This window comes from Hylobates moloch, unplaced genomic scaffold, assembly GCF_009828535.3.
Source record: "Hylobates moloch isolate HMO894 unplaced genomic scaffold, HMol_V3 SCAFFOLD_5, whole genome shotgun sequence".
Classification (NCBI taxonomy): Eukaryota; Metazoa; Chordata; class Mammalia; order Primates; family Hylobatidae; genus Hylobates; species Hylobates moloch.
Genome location: NW_026652280.1, coordinates 9,680,927 through 9,698,571, shown reverse-complemented (window position 1 = coordinate 9,698,571; position 17,645 = coordinate 9,680,927). Strand labels below are relative to the sequence as shown.

General features: G+C 35.8%; 1 protein-coding gene across 4 annotated transcripts in view; it reads right to left on the bottom strand.

The window, feature by feature from the left end:
- Nucleotides 1-17,645, bottom strand: part of RTTN (rotatin) — a 217,094-nt gene that overhangs the window by 177,325 nt on the left and 22,124 nt on the right. For all 4 annotated transcript variants that reach the window (XM_032152076.2, XM_058438269.1, XM_058438270.1 and 1 more), the window contains 2 exons: nucleotides 9,478-9,648; nucleotides 1,251-1,463 (listed from right to left, as the gene is read on the bottom strand). In XM_032152076.2, the coding sequence (XP_032007967.1) occupies nucleotides 1,251-1,463; nucleotides 9,478-9,648 (384 nt within the window). The remainder of the gene's footprint in view (nucleotides 1-1,250; nucleotides 1,464-9,477; nucleotides 9,649-17,645) is intronic.

Sequence of the window (17,645 nt, the reverse complement as noted above, 5' to 3'; positions counted from 1 at the left end):
CTACTTGAGAGGCTGAGGCAGTTGGTGGAGCTTGCAGTGAGCCAAGACTGCACCACTGCACTCCAGCCTGGGAGAAAGAGAGAGATTCCGTCTCAAAAAAAAAAAAAAAAAAAGCCACAGAAATACTTCAACTTAAAGACACAATTCAAAATTCTATCATAGAGAAAACAAGAAGACAGTGGTACTAACATGTGGCAAAAGGAAAGGAAAAAATAAACTATAGTGGTAAATAAGAAAAATTATAAATATCAAGTTCAAGGCCAGGCATGGGGGCTAACACCTTTAGTCCTAGCATTTTGGGAGGCCAAGGTGGGAGGACGGCTTGAGGCCAGGAGTTCAAGACCAGCCTGGGCAACACAGTGAGACCTCATCTCTACAAAACAATATAAAAATTAGCCAGGTGCGGGAGCATGTGCCTAGAGTACTAGTTGCTTGGGAGGCTGAGGCAGATGGATTGCTGGAGCCCAAGAGACCAAGGCTGTAGCCTAGGCAACAGAGGAGGCTGTCAAAAAGAAAAAAACATTTCAAAGAAAATAAATAGGTTCAGATAGATTCTACTGTAGACACCAAAATGAGTAAGCATTTTATCCCTAATTCCTTAAGATCTTCAGGATCCATTTCCTTATTTTCAAACAATAAACAACTCTTGTATCAATGTCTGTCTCTAAGACCCATTAACCCTTTCATTGATAACATACTAATATTCTAATAGTAGTTTTTAAAGGGATAAATACTGACACATAATTATTGCTGTAACACTGCCGTAAAGTCATCCTAATACATTATAAACAACGTAGTTCATGACTGTACTTAATATATTTAAAAAATCAGGCTTTACATATATGTAATAAGTATCTATAAAATATTGAGGCAAAAATATGTCTACAAGTAAGCACTAAAATAGCCCTTGTAATTCTGGTAACATCAACTGTCATTCAGTTCATATCAGTAAGTCACTTCATAGAGGTACTCATTATCAAATATTAAGACATTTGTAATAACCACTGCTGTTTTGTAAATCACTGATATTAGGAATATACACCATTAATTAAAGTCTTTGTTTTACTTCTATACAAATCATATCCTTACTTTAACCTGTTAAATAACAGGTTATTTATAATTGACCCACTCAGGAATAATGTATCCCACCTGTGACAATTCAATTATATGTCCATCAATTTGAAAAGTACAGATTAAATTTTCAAAATATGTCAAAGGGATTTAAAAGAGACATTAACAAAACTTTTTACCTCTTTCTCAATATCAGACAGGAAGTTACAGGTGCATTCAATTGAATAAACAGCCTCTGCAGTTCGTTTATAAATACTGTAGTTTTCAGAATTCAGCTGTTCCAAATAGGCCACAACAGCTTCATGAATATTTGGATATTCCAAAGAAATAGGCATGTCCAAAGAAAGGAGAAATAATGCTGTTGACATAGGCTCTGGTAAAAACTCGCTTGCCTTAATGAATTAAAAAAACAAAAAAATTAAAACTTTGTTTAAAAAAAACTTATTTTAGAGAAACATGGTGGGCTATAGTCTTAATCTAATCCAACTTCCTTTTTAGCAATTCTTTGTCAAAAACTGAAGCTTTTTCCAAAGAAAATCCCATTTCCCAACACATCATCCATCTCTACCTCTATTGTCTTTGTTCAATACAAAATGTCTCAAGTCCAAATATCAACTCTTTCTCAAAGCCTAGGATACTAACTACACTTTCTTCTTCCCCAAACCAACTTCTTCTCTCCCTGAGCCCTACACCTTGTATATACCTCTGCTATTGAACTAAGGCATGAGGCCTTTTTCTCTAAGTATTTTCTGTACATGTACACAAATCTCCACAATAACCCGATAAACTGAAGACAAGAACCTTCCCCATCCCATAGCTGAACATTACAGAACTTATTAATGACATATTAATAACACAAATCAAGTATAGCTATAGATTGATTTGAACACAAATGAATTTTTTTCTTTGGTTTTGTCTTTTAATAGTGGAAATTCAACATAATATTTTAAATAGTTCTAAAATACAGAAGATAGCCCCTTAATTAGTATAAAATCAATATGCCCAAATGAAATATTATACACATTATAACCTTAAATCAATAGATTTAAAACTGAAAGAACTATGGTTTTTAAAAAAAAAAATGGTTCTAGTTTTGTGACAGGATTCTAAATATCAATTAAAGAAATAAAAAGGACTAAAAATTTGACGTTCAGAGAAAGTCTCTTGACAAGGCTCACTATTATGGCTGAAATGCTGCCTTTACAAAAGTGGGTTTGGTCATGATTTATTTCATGGATAACCTACTTCAAGGATAAGCATTAACTACCTGAAAGTCTTAAGAGCTGAATCAGCTAAACAACAATACCTTTAAATGAATATAGTTGCTAAATGAAGATCAGAAACTACAGAAATCAAAATTTTAGATTACACAGACATGACAAACCTCCAGATTAGTAAAACAGCAGCTATTAGAAAGTAAAGAGAAATTTCATTATTTTGTGAAGAACTATCCTTTTTTTTGTGGGCAGGGGAGGAAAAAGAGAAACTCAATTATCTGCTCACCTGTTATTCACTCACTCAGTGAATATTAATTGGGCCTTACTGTGTTCCTCTACTATATGCCAGGTACCTCTCCAGTCCTGGGAACCCAGCAGAGAGCAAAATAAAATCTCTGCCCGCATGAAGTTCACATCCCACTGAAGAAAGTAGAGTGTAAATCGATATACTTCCTAAGATGTTAGGTGTGGCTAAAAAGTGTTTTAAAACAGGATGGGAAAGATGAAGAGGAACAGAGAAGTAATGGGGAGTGGAGGCAGGGAAATGCTACTTCTCCAAAGTAGTAGAGGAAGGCCTCGCTAATAAGGTGACATTTAAGTAGAGCCCTGGAAGGGTCAGGAGCCATGTGGCTATCTGAGGGAAAGCATTTATAGAACAGGGAAGAGCAATTACAAAAACTATATTTGGTAGCAAGGAAGCCAGTGTAGCTGGTTCTGAGGGATGGAGTCAGAAAGGAGTGGTGGGCCAGATGAGTTAAGACTTTGGGTCATCATAAGGAATTGTCCTCTGCTGAAAGCCACTGGAACATTTTAAACAAGTATCAAAATTGGTCTGTAGAGAACTGATGGTAATGTGCAAAAGTGGAAGCTAAGAGGCAGAGGACTTTACTGCAGTAATCCAGGCAGGACAGAATGGTGGGCTTAACCAAGGTATTTCAGATTCTGTATAGGTATTCAAGCAAGAAATGACAAATTTTGCTCAGGGATTATATCTACATATGAGCAAAAGAAAGGAATCAAGGCTGACTCTAGGGTTTTTGCCTGATCAACAATCAACTTGAACAACAAAGTTGCCATTTACTGAGACAGGCAAGACTATAGGAAGAACATATTTGGAAGGGGAAGCAAAGAATGAAGTTTGGGACATGTTCAGTTGGAGACATGTATTGTCATCCAAGTGAAGACATCAAAAAGGACACTGGATATAGATAAGTTCAGAGTTGAGGTTATATGTCTGGTCTGGAAGTATAAATTTGGCAGGCATCAACAAATAGATGGCATTTAACAATCACAAATGGGATGTATTTCATGAGGGCTACAGTCAATCCTGGGGTTCCACTCCTGAAGAGTTAGGAAGATAAAGAGAAATTAGCAAAGGCAATTTACACTGTTCTAAGAGAGTAAATCTTAATGGATCTAACTCTAAAGGCACTGCGTTCTAGTTTAAGAGAGTTCTCTCTGACTCTAGTCAGAAAAATAACAGCTGCTGTGAGAATTAAACAAGCATTAAGCAGAGCATATGGCATATAGCACTCAATAAATATTAATTTCCCTTTCTCGCTTCACCACAAAGGAATTCCAACATTTCACCCTGCATACTTGTATTTGAACCTCTTGCTATCTCAACAACTCAAAGCCCCATGCTAATGTCATCAGCTAATCTTTACATGGTCCAATGGACTAATTAAAATTTACACCCCTAATCTAAGATAGCTGTCCTGCATATATAAGCATTAGTCACATACCATCGGAACTAAAAGTGAAGATGTTTCAGTGCAAATCCATCACCCCATTAGATAAAAAATAATCAGCAACATCATCTCATGTGCATTGGGAGAAGGGGCTATAAATGTTTCCTCTAAACCTAGCCACTCAGCAGCCATGGCATAATTCTATGAGTTTGTTAGAAATACCAGCTCTCAGGCCCTACCCTTTACCTGATGAATCAGAATATACAAGATGTGATTAACAATATCTCTAAGTGATCTGTTTGCACATTACCCTTTGAAAAGCACTGCTCTCAGTCACTCAACTGCACCAGGTCATTAGATCTTTTTTTTTTTTTTTTTTTTTTTTGAGACGGAGTCTCGCTCTGTCGCCCAGGCTGGAGTGCAGTGGCGCGATCTCGGCTCACTGCAAGCTCCGCCTCCCGGGTTCACGCCATTCTCCTGCCTCAGCCTCTCCGAGTAGCTGGGACTACAGACCTATATACCTCCCTGAAAAGCTAAAGACCTTGTGTTACAAATTCTTCCTTAGCCTCAGTGAGCGTCACTAGCTAAGAAAGAGTAACAGCAGTTCCTAGGATGCTCCGTGCTTCTGATTCCAGAACAGGGCTAGTACTTTTAGCTCTTACTTCCCAGATGTTTCCCCAAATGAAATTACCTTCATTTGTTTTAACAATTTAGTTTACTCAACCACAATATTTTTCACAAGATTACCAACTTATCATTTTAACCTATACATGAGAATTCTCCAAAATCATTTAAAATCAACAAATATCAGTTTCAAAACAGGCCTCAGAGGACATTTTGTTAAACTTAGGAAATCTCTACATAGATTCATATTTATTTTCCAACATCCAAATTACCTATTTGGTCAGTGGCAACTCAAAAAAACCACTTTAAAGGCAAAAAGTTTCAGGGTCCAAATTCTACTTCAATTGTTAGTGGGCTAGCAACAGACAGAGGGCAGCATAACCTTACATTTATATAAACCAAAGAAAAAATTTAACAGCAATGAAATAGCATCTTTGTTTAGATCTCATTTTAAAGTATTTAGTCAATTAATCAAAACAAATATAATCATCTAAAAACAAATACCTTAATTACAATCTCCCACAATGACCAAAATTGTTTTAATAAAGTTCCAAGTTATATATTTAAAATAACTACCAAAAATTAGATATTGATTTGTTTTTAAAAATGGAAACAATAAAACAGTAACTACCTTTTAAAAAAAAAAAGCATGGAAAATTAACTTTACATTATTCTGGCACTAAGTAAAATAAATTACTGATTTCTATTTTGGTTCCTGTCCAAATAAGCACATAGATGAAAAAATACAATCAAAAATAAACTACATGATGCAACTAATAAGTTTTCCATCAATACTTCGACCCATAGATTGATCATTTGCAATACTTAATAGCAAGCAATTGTAGCACCACTAATTTTTCATTTATATAATATTAAGGAAGACACCCATATTTTAAATTCAATTCCTGTCTTAAGAGACTGGAATTCTTCCATTCTTGATGCTTATGCCTTGAAAAATTGTCACTCTTCAAAACAAAAAAGGACTTCAGAAACATAATGACTAGTAAATACAAGTTAAAAATTAAAAGTAACACAAGTGATATTATTTTCCTTAAAGCAAAATACTATATTTAAAATGCAGTGTTCTACCCGTTTTCCTGGATCACCTGATAATACATTGTGTATATAAGTGATACTTAGAAAATGGAGTTTGGGCCAGGTGCGGTGGCCTATGCCTATAATCCCAGCACTTTGGGAGGCCAAGGCAGGCAGAACAAGAGGTCAAGAGATCGAGACCATCCTGGCTAACATAGTGAAACCCCATCTCTACTAAAAATACAAAAATTAGCCGGGCATGGTGGGGGACACCTGCAATCCCAGCTACTCGGGAGGCTGAGGCAGGAGAATCGCTTGAACCCAGGAGGTGGAGGTTGCAGTGAGCTGAGATCACGCCACTGACTCCTGCCTGGTAACAGAGCAAGACTCCATCTCAAAAATAAAGAAAATAGGCAGGGCGCAGTGGCTCACGCCTGTAATCCCAGCACTTTGGGAGGCCGAGGTGGGCGGTTCATGAGGTCAGGAGATCGAGACCATCCTGGCTAACATGGTGAAACCCTGTCTCTACTAAAAATACAAAAAATTAGCCGGGCGTGGTGGCGGGCGCCTGCAGTCCCAGCTACTCGGGAGGCTGAGGCAGGAGAATGGTGTGAACCCGGGAGGTGGAGCTTGCAGTGAGCTGAGATAGCGCCACTGCACTCCAGCCTGGGGGACAGAGCGAGACTCCGTCTCAAAAAAAGAATATAGAGTTTGGACTATATGCTCTACAGATTTCTAGGAAACAAAGCTGCAAATGTTTAATAACTAAGGGCAACAAAGAGGCATAGGGAATAGTTTTCCAGTTTTCATAATTTCTCCCATACCTGCATTTTAGTGTGTCACTCCTTTGTTTTTGTAATAAGTACACCACGAAACACTGATGTCTGAATGATCTGAGATATTTTTACCACTAACATGCAAATTCAGAGATAACCTCACATCTAAAAATACAGTCAGTAAGAAGATTTTAAAGAAATATTTACACATATTAAAATCACTTTTAACAGACTTCATACAATGGAATATTTTGTAATAAAAGTTAACAAATTAATGATATAGGCAACAATAGTTATGAACTTCAAAAAGGAGTCGAGAGAGTACATACTTTATAATTTCATTTAAACAACATTCAAAACAGGCCAATTGATCTATAGTGACTGAAGTCAGAAAGGAGTGTGGCTTGGAGAAGGAGGGAGAGGTAACAGATGGGAAGGGGCCTTTGGAATGCTGGTAACATTCTATTTTCTGTTATGCGGGTGGTCACTTTTTAAAGACAGATACGTTCACTTAGTAGAAAAAGCACTCAACTATGTACTTTTCTGAATGTATATGAAAGTTTAAAAAAAAAAAGCCTTTACAGAATTAATGTTTTTTTCCTGATAGCATTTTAAAAATCATTTAAAAATTTAAGTGTTCTGATTAAACTAACTGCACAATTTCAGAAACTGTAATTAGCAAACGCACAGAAGAGACATCAGCCTTAGGCACTTTCAAAAAGTGGTTCTTTTTAATAATTTCCCGGCCATATATTCTCACAATTATCTTTTCCGTGTACTACTCTTTTTATCCATTCTTTAGTTAAAAACAATAAAACTTATGAAACTATATTTTTAAATTATGCTTATAATAAAAACATGCTTAAGCATTCAGCCTTTGAACTAGTAATCCCATTAGGAATGTAAGAATCCAAAATATAAGTAAACGTGTAAGTAGCAATTCAGCATAGTGTTATTTATCAAAATACCAAAAAAAGAAAAAAATGAAACCTAAAAGCTTAATTTCTGGAATCCTTGTGGAAATCATAGAACATCTTGCTGGTAAAATATTAGTACCCATTAAAATTTATGAAGTGTTTAATGAAACGGAAAATGTATGTTAGATAATAAGAAATGGTAAAAAAAAAAAAAAAAAAAAAAAAAGAATAAACAGGCCAGGTGCAGTGGCTCACGCCAGTACTCCCAGCACTTTGGGAGGCCGAGGCGGGCAGATCACCTGAGGTCAGGAGTTCAAGATCAGCCTGGCCAACATGGCGAAATCCCGTCTCTACTAAAAAAAATTAAAAATTAGCCAGGTGTGGTGGCTCACACCTATAATCCCTGCTACTTGGGAGGCTGAGGAAGGAGAATCACTTGAACCTGGGACATGGAGGTTGCAGTGAGCCAAGAAAGTGTCACTGCACTCCAGCCTGGGTGACAGAGTGAGACTCCATCTCAAAAACAAAAACAAAATCAAAAAAAAATAAATAAATAAATAACTTTCACAGATGCTGTCAATTGGACTTAATGCAGAAAAAAGCCTCAAAACTAACTTGAAGTTATAAATGAATTTTTATTCTTCTTTGTACATCAAAATGTTTTTTAAATAAGCATCTTATTTTCTGAATAAAAGTTAAAAACTGAAAACACCAACGCTTAAGAAAAGAAAGGGCTAGGTAAAACAGAAAAGTAGGAAAAAGAAAAGTACTAGAATAAAGACTAGCACAGAAGACAGTTCATTGCTACCATGGGCAGAAAAGCAGCTTTGTGAAAGACACCTAAAGCAACATGTTAATTAAAAAAAAACTTTCAAAAGACATACTAAGGTAGGAAATCATATATTACGTAACTCAAACTATAAATATGGTTTAGACATAAAACAAGTTACCAAATATTAAATAGATGAATCAAATAAAAACCAGGATATTTAATCCTACCAAAGATATCTTCTGAAATTCTTTAGATCAGGTGCTAAAATAAAAATGTTAAGCAATTAAGTTGCTGGCAGAAAGGAAATAGTGGGATACCTTCAAGAGAAACGCATGTGACCAAAAAAAAAAAAAAAAAACCCTTAAGTTACTAAAATATGCAACACACCAGCAATATACATAAAGTACAACAAATACAAGAAATAGGACAGTCCTCAGAAACCAACTTGATCAACACTTAGCAACTAAAGCACTGCTAACACTATTTTGAATAGATAAAACAAGAAAAAAGGTTCCATGACATTAAGATATGCTAACTACAAAACAATTTCTGAAGCAGCAATGGAAACTGTTGTTTGTATTCTGTGTGTCAAGGAACCTGGGAATAGTTGAGTAAGTAAAGAACTCTGACAACACATACTTAGCTGAAGAGAAGGAAAGGCTACTCTTGATATTAATGATAAGAAACAAGAAACACACTGCAGAGATAAGATCAGTAGGCTTTCAATGCCCTCCAATCAATTAAAAGATACAAGTATACCAATTATATATGTACATATGTATGGAAAAATGTATTCGTATAGAAGACATAATCTCTTCCCTCAAGTGATCCCAAAGTTATTAAATGAAACCAAATAAGTCAAACATATACATGTATATGTATATGTATATGTATATGTATATGTGTATGTGTATGTATAAGTATAGATGTACATGTATATGTATACGTATAAGTATAGATAACAGCCAAGTCTTGTCTTTTACAAAACTAAGTTCTATGAGGCCAGGGACTAATTCTAACCTATTCAGTTTTACATCCAGCAAGTAATACTGCTACCCCACTGTAGGCAATCAATAAATTATTCACTGAATGAACAAGGAATAAACAAACAAACGTACAGACTGCAATAAAACATATGCAATAAAAACAACAGCAAGATTAAAAAATAATTTCCCATCAAATCATTTGTCAAAATTGTTCAAAATATTAGCCATTTCTCAATTTCTACATTTCCCATATAATCTGTTACACTTATTTTGAAAATGGCCTAAAGCACAATACCTTCACACCATGAAAACAGCAGAAGAAATTTACAACAGAGCATTTATTTATAATAGTCAGTAAACTACAAATGAGCAGCATTACCTGCCTTACCTTTTCAACAGGGAGAAGCGTTTGTAGCAGTCGAACTGCAAACAGGGAAATGCTGATAAAGGCCATTCTGTGGTGCACAAGCATCACCTCTGGTTGCTCCAAACTGATACTACTTTTATGGTAGCACACGGTTTCTCCAAGGGCTCCCAACACCAGAAGTAGTTTCTCTTTCTGAAAACATTTACACAACATGAAACAGAAGAAAACAACCAATTTTAGGGGCCAGTGTACAAAAGCCATGGAGAACAGTTTAAAATATTATCATTATCATTAAATAGGAAAACAAATCAAAACAGAATTTATTCCTCTCTCTGAGAATTACCAATACCTGCTGACATAATTTAAAAAGCACAAAAGAATGATAAACAAACCACCTACATTTAAAAATACAATAATCTTTAAGTATTTAATATGATGAATCTTAACAATTAATAAATACAAACAATAAAATACAAAAGGTAAATGAACCATAAATTCCTCCTAGTTTCTAGTGCTTAATTGTTCCAATTTGGAACATTAGCATGCAAACCCCTCGTCAAATATTTCTTATGCTTACTGTACGCCTAACACAGTGGCAGGCATAACGAAAAAAATGCATTAGTACAAGAGACGTGATGATCCCTGTCCTCAAATTGATAACATTTCTAAAGAAACGAATCAAGGAAAGTCAAATAATTAAAAAGCAATTAAATATCAAATTTTATAAACTCTCTTTAGATGATAAGGTTTCAAGTGGAAAATGTTATGCCATCATAAATTTAAATAATTTACTACTTCAAGAGAAATCCTATCTTTTAAACTAAAAGCTATATATTAAATACGAAGAATCTATGCATAGTAGACTGACTTGTAAGTCACATCAGTATAGACAAAGTATATCCCAGATATACTGCTATGCCCCCATAAACTAGCAGGTAAAAGGACACCCTCAGTAAGAAAGAAAAAAAAAAACTGAAGTACTTAACTTTCAATTTTCCATTGAAAACATATGAAAAGAAGAAAGAAATACCTGCAAACTAAGAACAAAAATCTAATATATCAGAATTTTTTCAATTCAAGGATGACTACACAGGGAACAACTAAAAGGTCTGAGGCCCAAAAATCCCAAGCCGTTGGCAAGAATATGGAAAAAACGGAACCCCTGTGCATTGCTGGTGGGAATGTAAAATGGTGTAGCCACTGTGGAAAACACAATGGGCAGTTCCTCAAAAAAACACAGAATTATCATATGATCCAGCAAATTATTCCACTTCTGGGTATATACCCAAAAGAACTGGGTCTCAAAAAGACCCAGTCTCAAAAAGAGATGTATACACACCCAGGGTCTCAAAAAGAGATGTATACACACCCAGGTTAACAGCAGCACTATTCACAACAGCCAAAAGGTGGAAACAATGAAAGTGGCCACTGACCAGTAAATGCAGAAACAAAATGTGGTATGTTGTATATACATACGAGAAAAGGAGGCTGGGCGCGATGGCTCACGCCTGTAATCCCAGCACTTTGAGAGGCCGAGGCAGGCACATCATGAGGTCAGGAGTTCAAGACCAGCCTGACCAACATGGTGAAACGCCATCTCTACCAAAAATACAAAAACTAGCTGGGTGTGGTGGGACGTGGCTGTAATCCCAGCTACTCAGGAGGCTGAGGCAGGAGAATCACTTGAACCCAGGAGGCAGAGGTTGCAGTGAGCCAAGATCGCACCACTGCACCCCAGCCTGGGCAAAAGAGCAAGACTCCATCTCAAAAAAAAAAAAAAAAGAAAAGAAAAGGGTGTTGAGCATTCAAAAGGAATTAAATTCTGATACATGATACAACATGGGTGAAACTTGCAAACATAAAATAAAATAAGCCAAATACAAAAGTGAAATAAGCCAGATACAAAAAGACAAATATAGATTCCACTTATATGAGGTACCAGGGGCTGGGAATAGGCAGAATGAGGGGTTATTGTTTAATGGGTACAGAGATTCCATTTAAGATGATGAAAAAAGTTGCATAGATAATGATAATGGTTGTACAAAAATGTCACTGCAGAAGTAAAAGACAAAATAATCTACATAAGCAAAACAAGGCAAAAACTTTTGAGAGTAGACCAAGCATAACTATACTATAAAAAGTTTAAATTTTCCTATAAATGAAACAATTTCATATTGAAGTAAAACATAAAAATTAAAAATTTATATATAAATCCTTAACAGTCATGGGATTAAGAGTAAAAAAAGAAAATTAAATTTTAAAAAATCTGTGAATAAAAGGTTAAAAGTTCAATGAGTAGTGGAATTAAAACAAAAAATCTAAGCAATATGAATAGTGAATAATTTAGGGCAAAATAAATTAGAGTAATTTTCTACTGATGACATGTTTAACAATAAAGACTCAATAAAAATGAGTCTGTGATCTGAATAATATAGGACATCAACAAAACATGTTATTGATATGGATTTATAGATTTTAACTCAGTCTTTTTGAATGCAATTAAAATTAATAGACATAAACTTTGAACACTGCAAAGAATATAACTTCTCTTTAAGTTTCCAAGAAACGCTGACAAAAATTAACTTTAAACATACTTTACCACAAAGAAAACTTCAATGTATATTTAAGGGTATATTTCTCTGATCCCCAAGAAATAAAACTAAAAAGTAATAAATATTTAAACCAAAAGTAGAACAATCCTTACAAAATTGAAACAGAAAAAGTAAAACATCCTCATACAAATAACTACTGGTCTAGGGAAAACAAATTGGAAATACAGTGACAGTCTTATTATATTGACAGGCAATTAATTCCTCCATACAGTATTTCTCCATGAAAACAGTACTGAGAACAACATCTCTATTATTCAAGTCTATTTACTTGTGAAATTGTTTAAAATAATCTTGCTAATTCTCATGATGAATTGAGTACTTCTCAAAATATCATAAAAAGCAAATACTTTAAGAATGAGTTTTACAGTTCTATTTCCAACATTTCTTCTAAGCAAAAAAAAAAAAAAAAAAAAAAATGGCTTTTTGTTTTGTTTTGTTTTGTAGGAAAGGATTGAAAAACAATAGTAACCGGCCCACATTTTTTAATTCTTTGGGCTAAAGATGTTTAAGCAACAACCCTAAAGGAGTTGACGGGGGGGAAAAGACCAGTCCTCACAGGATACTCATAGTTTTTACAACAGAAGGTACAAAACTGAAATACCAGGTTAGCAAAATATCTTAAATATTACCAATAAAACAGATTTTATAGTGTAAACACAACTTATACACTACCTCTGCAATATACAATGGGTTGTAGATTCTACAAGGCACCTAGAGTAAGAAACTGCAGCAGGCTCTGCATGCTTCCAATGGACCTTCCACACTGCAGCCAGTCACAGTTCCTCGTGCCAGTCTCACGAGGCACTTCTCTGATTAAAAGCAATCTCATCCTGCCTTCAAAGGAAAGGCAGGACTACTCAGCACCATGTCAAAAGACCCCTACCAGCAGACTCTCATTTATCCCACCAGTCTCTCTCCATTATTTGCACCTCACATTCCATGCTCTAGGTGCTTGTGTTCCATTTACCACCAGCCCTATCCTTTATCTCCGATCAGAATTATCCATGCCTCTTTGTCATGGCTCATGGTTCATTCTCACTCTCCGCCAGATTAAAAAAAAAAATGCTATTTTATTTGCTTGGTCAAATCCTACTTATAATTTAAAACTCAGTTCATTCAGATCTACAAAAAGCCCTCACTGAAGCCAGGCACGGTGGCTCATGCCTATAATCCCGGCACTTTGGGAGGCCAAGGCAGGAGGATCACTTGAGCCCAGGAGTTTGAGACCAGCCTGGCCAACATGGCGAAACCCAGTCTCTGCTAAAAATACAAAAATTAGCCAGGAGTGGTGGTACATGCCTGTAATCCCAGCTACTTGGGAGGCTGAGGCACGAGAATTGCTTGAATCCAGAAGGCGGAGGTTGCAGTGAGTCAAGATCACGCCACTGCCCTACAGCCTGGGCAACAGAGTGAGACTCTGCGTATGGGGAAGAAAAAAAAAAAAAAAAGCCCTCACTGACATCCCAAGTTCATAATTCACAGTGTTTTCAAAGCACCGTTGGCAGCAAAACATAATGGCTATAAATACAAAACCACAAGTGACCCTGAAAAATAAACTGTGCCTCAGTTATGGAGTTTGCAGGGTCATGATAATTAAACGACTTCATAAATAGTGCTTAGTGTCTGACATATAGTAAGTGCTATATTTAAACTATCTTAGTTTAAGTGTTATTCCTGTATGCTTATCTCTGTTTTACTAATGTCATATTAAAAGTATCTATCACCCACAGGCATAAAAAGCACTACATCTTATTTGATATTCCAAGTGCCTAGCATATATTAATAGGCAATCAAGAAATGTGAGTTAAAATAACTGTCTTTGGAATGGTGGCAGCAGCAGGGAAGGTCTATGTAATTAGAGATCCCACTACACTAGTTACCAATTCACAATCTGGTCCAAATATCCTTAATGAGCCTTTACTGGATACAAAGATCTTTAGTTTCTTCCACAATCCTCTTAGCCCCTCTTGAAGTCCTACCAACACGCTACAATTCTACCAACACGCCTTGATGTTGAAGTTACCAGTTCACAGCAGGTCAGATGGGAATTTAGTAGCAATGAGTCATAAAGATGAAAAGACTGCTTTCCAATGACTGCAATGACAGGAATGACACAGAAGAAATGTGGAAAAGAAACAGAATATAGACCTAAGAGTCTAGGTTATCTGGCAGGAGGTGAAAGCTAGTTTCTCCTTGCATCTTGAACCTGACTTAGCATGTAAATAGGGAAAAAACAGACCTGACATGATGATGCAGGACTAGGGGAAATGACATATGACATACTTTAGGTCAGCGTAACTAATTTTGGTGAAAATATTTTTTCTTTTATTTACTTCGAGTAATATAAAAATATTCAATTAAGGGGGGAAATTGAAATTCCCTTCCATGCTGAGTTACAGGGTTCCAGACACAACTGATGCTACTGATATTAGCACTGTGTGGAAATACCTAGAGATCTGATCATATATCCTCAGGTACTTAATTTCTAAATTGATAGCAACATTTATTATTTTGTTCCTTTAATGACTCAACAAAAATACTGCTTCTTTCTTTTGAAAATTGGCAAAAGTATGAACATTAAGAAATTTTACTTGTTTGCTTCTTTTAAAATATAGCCAAAGAAAAGAAACATTTATTCTTTTTAAACAAGTAAATCAAATATAATTTGAAGTACTTCTGTTTTATTTAGCATTTCTAACATACCAACTGGCACTTGTACAACAGAATTAACCTTTAAAGTAAAAATAATTCATTGAATCATAAAGTACCAGCAGCCAAAAGATAAAAGTGAACGACTAACTTTTACAGATAAATGTTCTGGCCAAGAAAATTTAAGTTAATTTAAGAAACAACTGATAAAGCATTCCTCACACTTCAAAGGAAAAATTTACTTGTTGAAAATCTTCAACATGTGAAAAATCTCCTAAAAGTACTACAAAATAGTGTGATAACCTTAAGGACTAAAGAAAAGCCAAGATTCAGAACTATTATCAGAAAATGAAAGACTTGAAAATAAACCCATTTTAAAATATGCAATTTGTTTCTCTTTTTAAGAGGTTCGTGTTTTGAAAAAAATAAAAGTTTGAGTTTCTTTCTTACATGGGTATTGTTATTATGTAAATATCTGTAATTTTTTTTTTTATATTCAGACCTCTATTCACAAGGATTTCAGACAGCCTGTAACAATGTTTAATTAAATATAGACCGACTTACATCAAAACAGCATAAAGACAAAAAAACCTGACAAATGTGAGAGTCAATATATATTTTTATAACTAATAAATTTTGATTCTACTGCCCTGACAAGGCAGCAGAAGGGAAGGGCGGGAGGGAGAGGAAAAGGAAGACAGGGAGAGAAAGGAAGACCAGACATTAGGAATTCACATTAACAGAAGAGATAGAATGCCAAATCTTCATGGAAGGCAAGGTTATCAGATGACAATTTCAAAATGAAAGATATTAAATGACAAATGATTTATGATATTTTGAAATGTTAAAAAAGATATGGTTTCCAGTTACATGGAGACATACTCTGGTATTCCATAGATCTCTTAAATATTATGTTGTAATATAACATTCTTAAGGCTACTACTGTACACGTGTTGATTACTTGTGCAAAATATTACTTACCAAAACACTTCTTGCAAAAAAAATAAAATTTAATTCCATATTTTCTAAAATTATCTACTCTACTGAAATACAAACAGCAAAAAACAAGGTATCCTGAACTCTCCACACTTTGAATGATTATTCTAAAGTTGATCCAGAATTTTCACTCTAGATAAATGTACATTTAAGCCCCTAATAACTCACAGGCCAGTTGCTTAAATGACATAATTAAAAACTTTATGTAAAACTTCCAATTCTGGCCGTGAAATAATAACAAGGACTTCTCCTGTCCTTCCCCAGAAATCAACTAGAAAGTGGCATAGTAAACAGTGCAGGACTGTGATGCCAGAGAGAAGGAAAATAAGCAATGAGAGTCCTACTATACCTGAAAACAATTACTGTACAGCAAACACAGGCAAGAGAAATCCAAAGAGTCTGACAGTCTCCATGACCTTAGGAGATGAAGATGCTTGTGGAAGCTGACATGGTTAGGAATTGTGGGAGAGCTATGCAAAGAAAGAGTTTCAGAGACCTAAACAAGTTTCCACCTAGTCCATGCTGAGATTAGGTGGATTAGATTATAGGTAGATACTCTGTAAATACAGGCCAAAGATGATTACTGAGATTTAAATTGAACGACTCCCAGGGCTCACACAAGACAATAAAACTCAATCTTCAACCAGGCAGAGTAGACAGTCATCAATAATCACTTTGGACATTCAACAGAGGTCCCAAAGGGTCACACCTCAGGAGCAGAGTTTAACCCCAAGCAAAGGTTCTTCTAGATCAGGGTTTCTCAACCTCAACACTTCCTCAACGGTTTTTGACATCTTGAGATAAAAAATTCTTTGTTGTGGTGAGCTGTTCTGGCTTCTATCTACTAGAAGCCAGTAGCACCACTCCAGGTGTGACAATCAAACATGGCTCCCGACATTGCTAAACATCCTCTGGGGAGCAAAATTACCCGCAGTTGAAAACCACTATTTTAGACCCATTCTAGCAAAATTTTTTAAAGTCTTGAGAAAATGAAACTGCTCTACAAGTAACATAACCACCTGTCGGCCTCAATCTTCTGGGTTCAAGTGATCCTCCTGCCTCAGCTTTCCAAATAGCTGGGACTACGGGTATGCACCTCCATGCCCAGCTAATGTTACCAATTTTTGAGGAGATAAGGTCTTGCTTTGTTGCCCAGGTTCATCTCAAGCTCCTGGCTTCACGTAATGCTCCCATGCTGGCCTCCCAAAGTGCTTCAGAACCCTCCCAAAGTGCTTCTAAAAGGGCAAAATAAAAAATCAAGACACTCAGCATGGTAATATTGAAAAGGTCCAACATCCAATCAGAAATTACTACACATATCAAATATTAAGATCCATAAAGAGAAAAATCAGCCAGTGGACAAGACCCAAAACTGAAATACTCAAATGTAGACCTATACACTGACAACTTCAAAACACAGCAGAGACAAATTAAAGAGCTAAATAAGGCTGGGCACAGTGGCTCACGCCTGTAGTCCCAGCACTCTGGGAGGCCGAGGCAGGTGGATCACTTGAGGTCAGGAGTTCGAGACCAGCCTGGCCAACATGGTGAAACACCGACTCTACTAAAAATACAAAAAAATTAGCTGGGCATGGTGGCCCACCTGTAATCTCAGCTACTTGGGAGGCTGAAGCTGTAGTGACAGTCACTTGAACCCAGGAGGCAGACATTGCAGTGAGCCGAGATCATGCCACTGCACTCCAGTGTGGGTGACAGAATGAGACTCCATGTCAAAAAAATAAAAATAAAAATAAATAAAGAGCTAAACAAGTGAAGACATATATATGGTAAACATGGATCAGAAGACTCAATACTATTAAGATGTCAATTTTTCCTGAACTGATCTATAAATTCAACTCAATTCCATTCAAAACCACAGCAGGCTTTGTGTGTGGTGTGTGTGTGTGTGTGTGTGTGTGTGTGTGTGTGTGT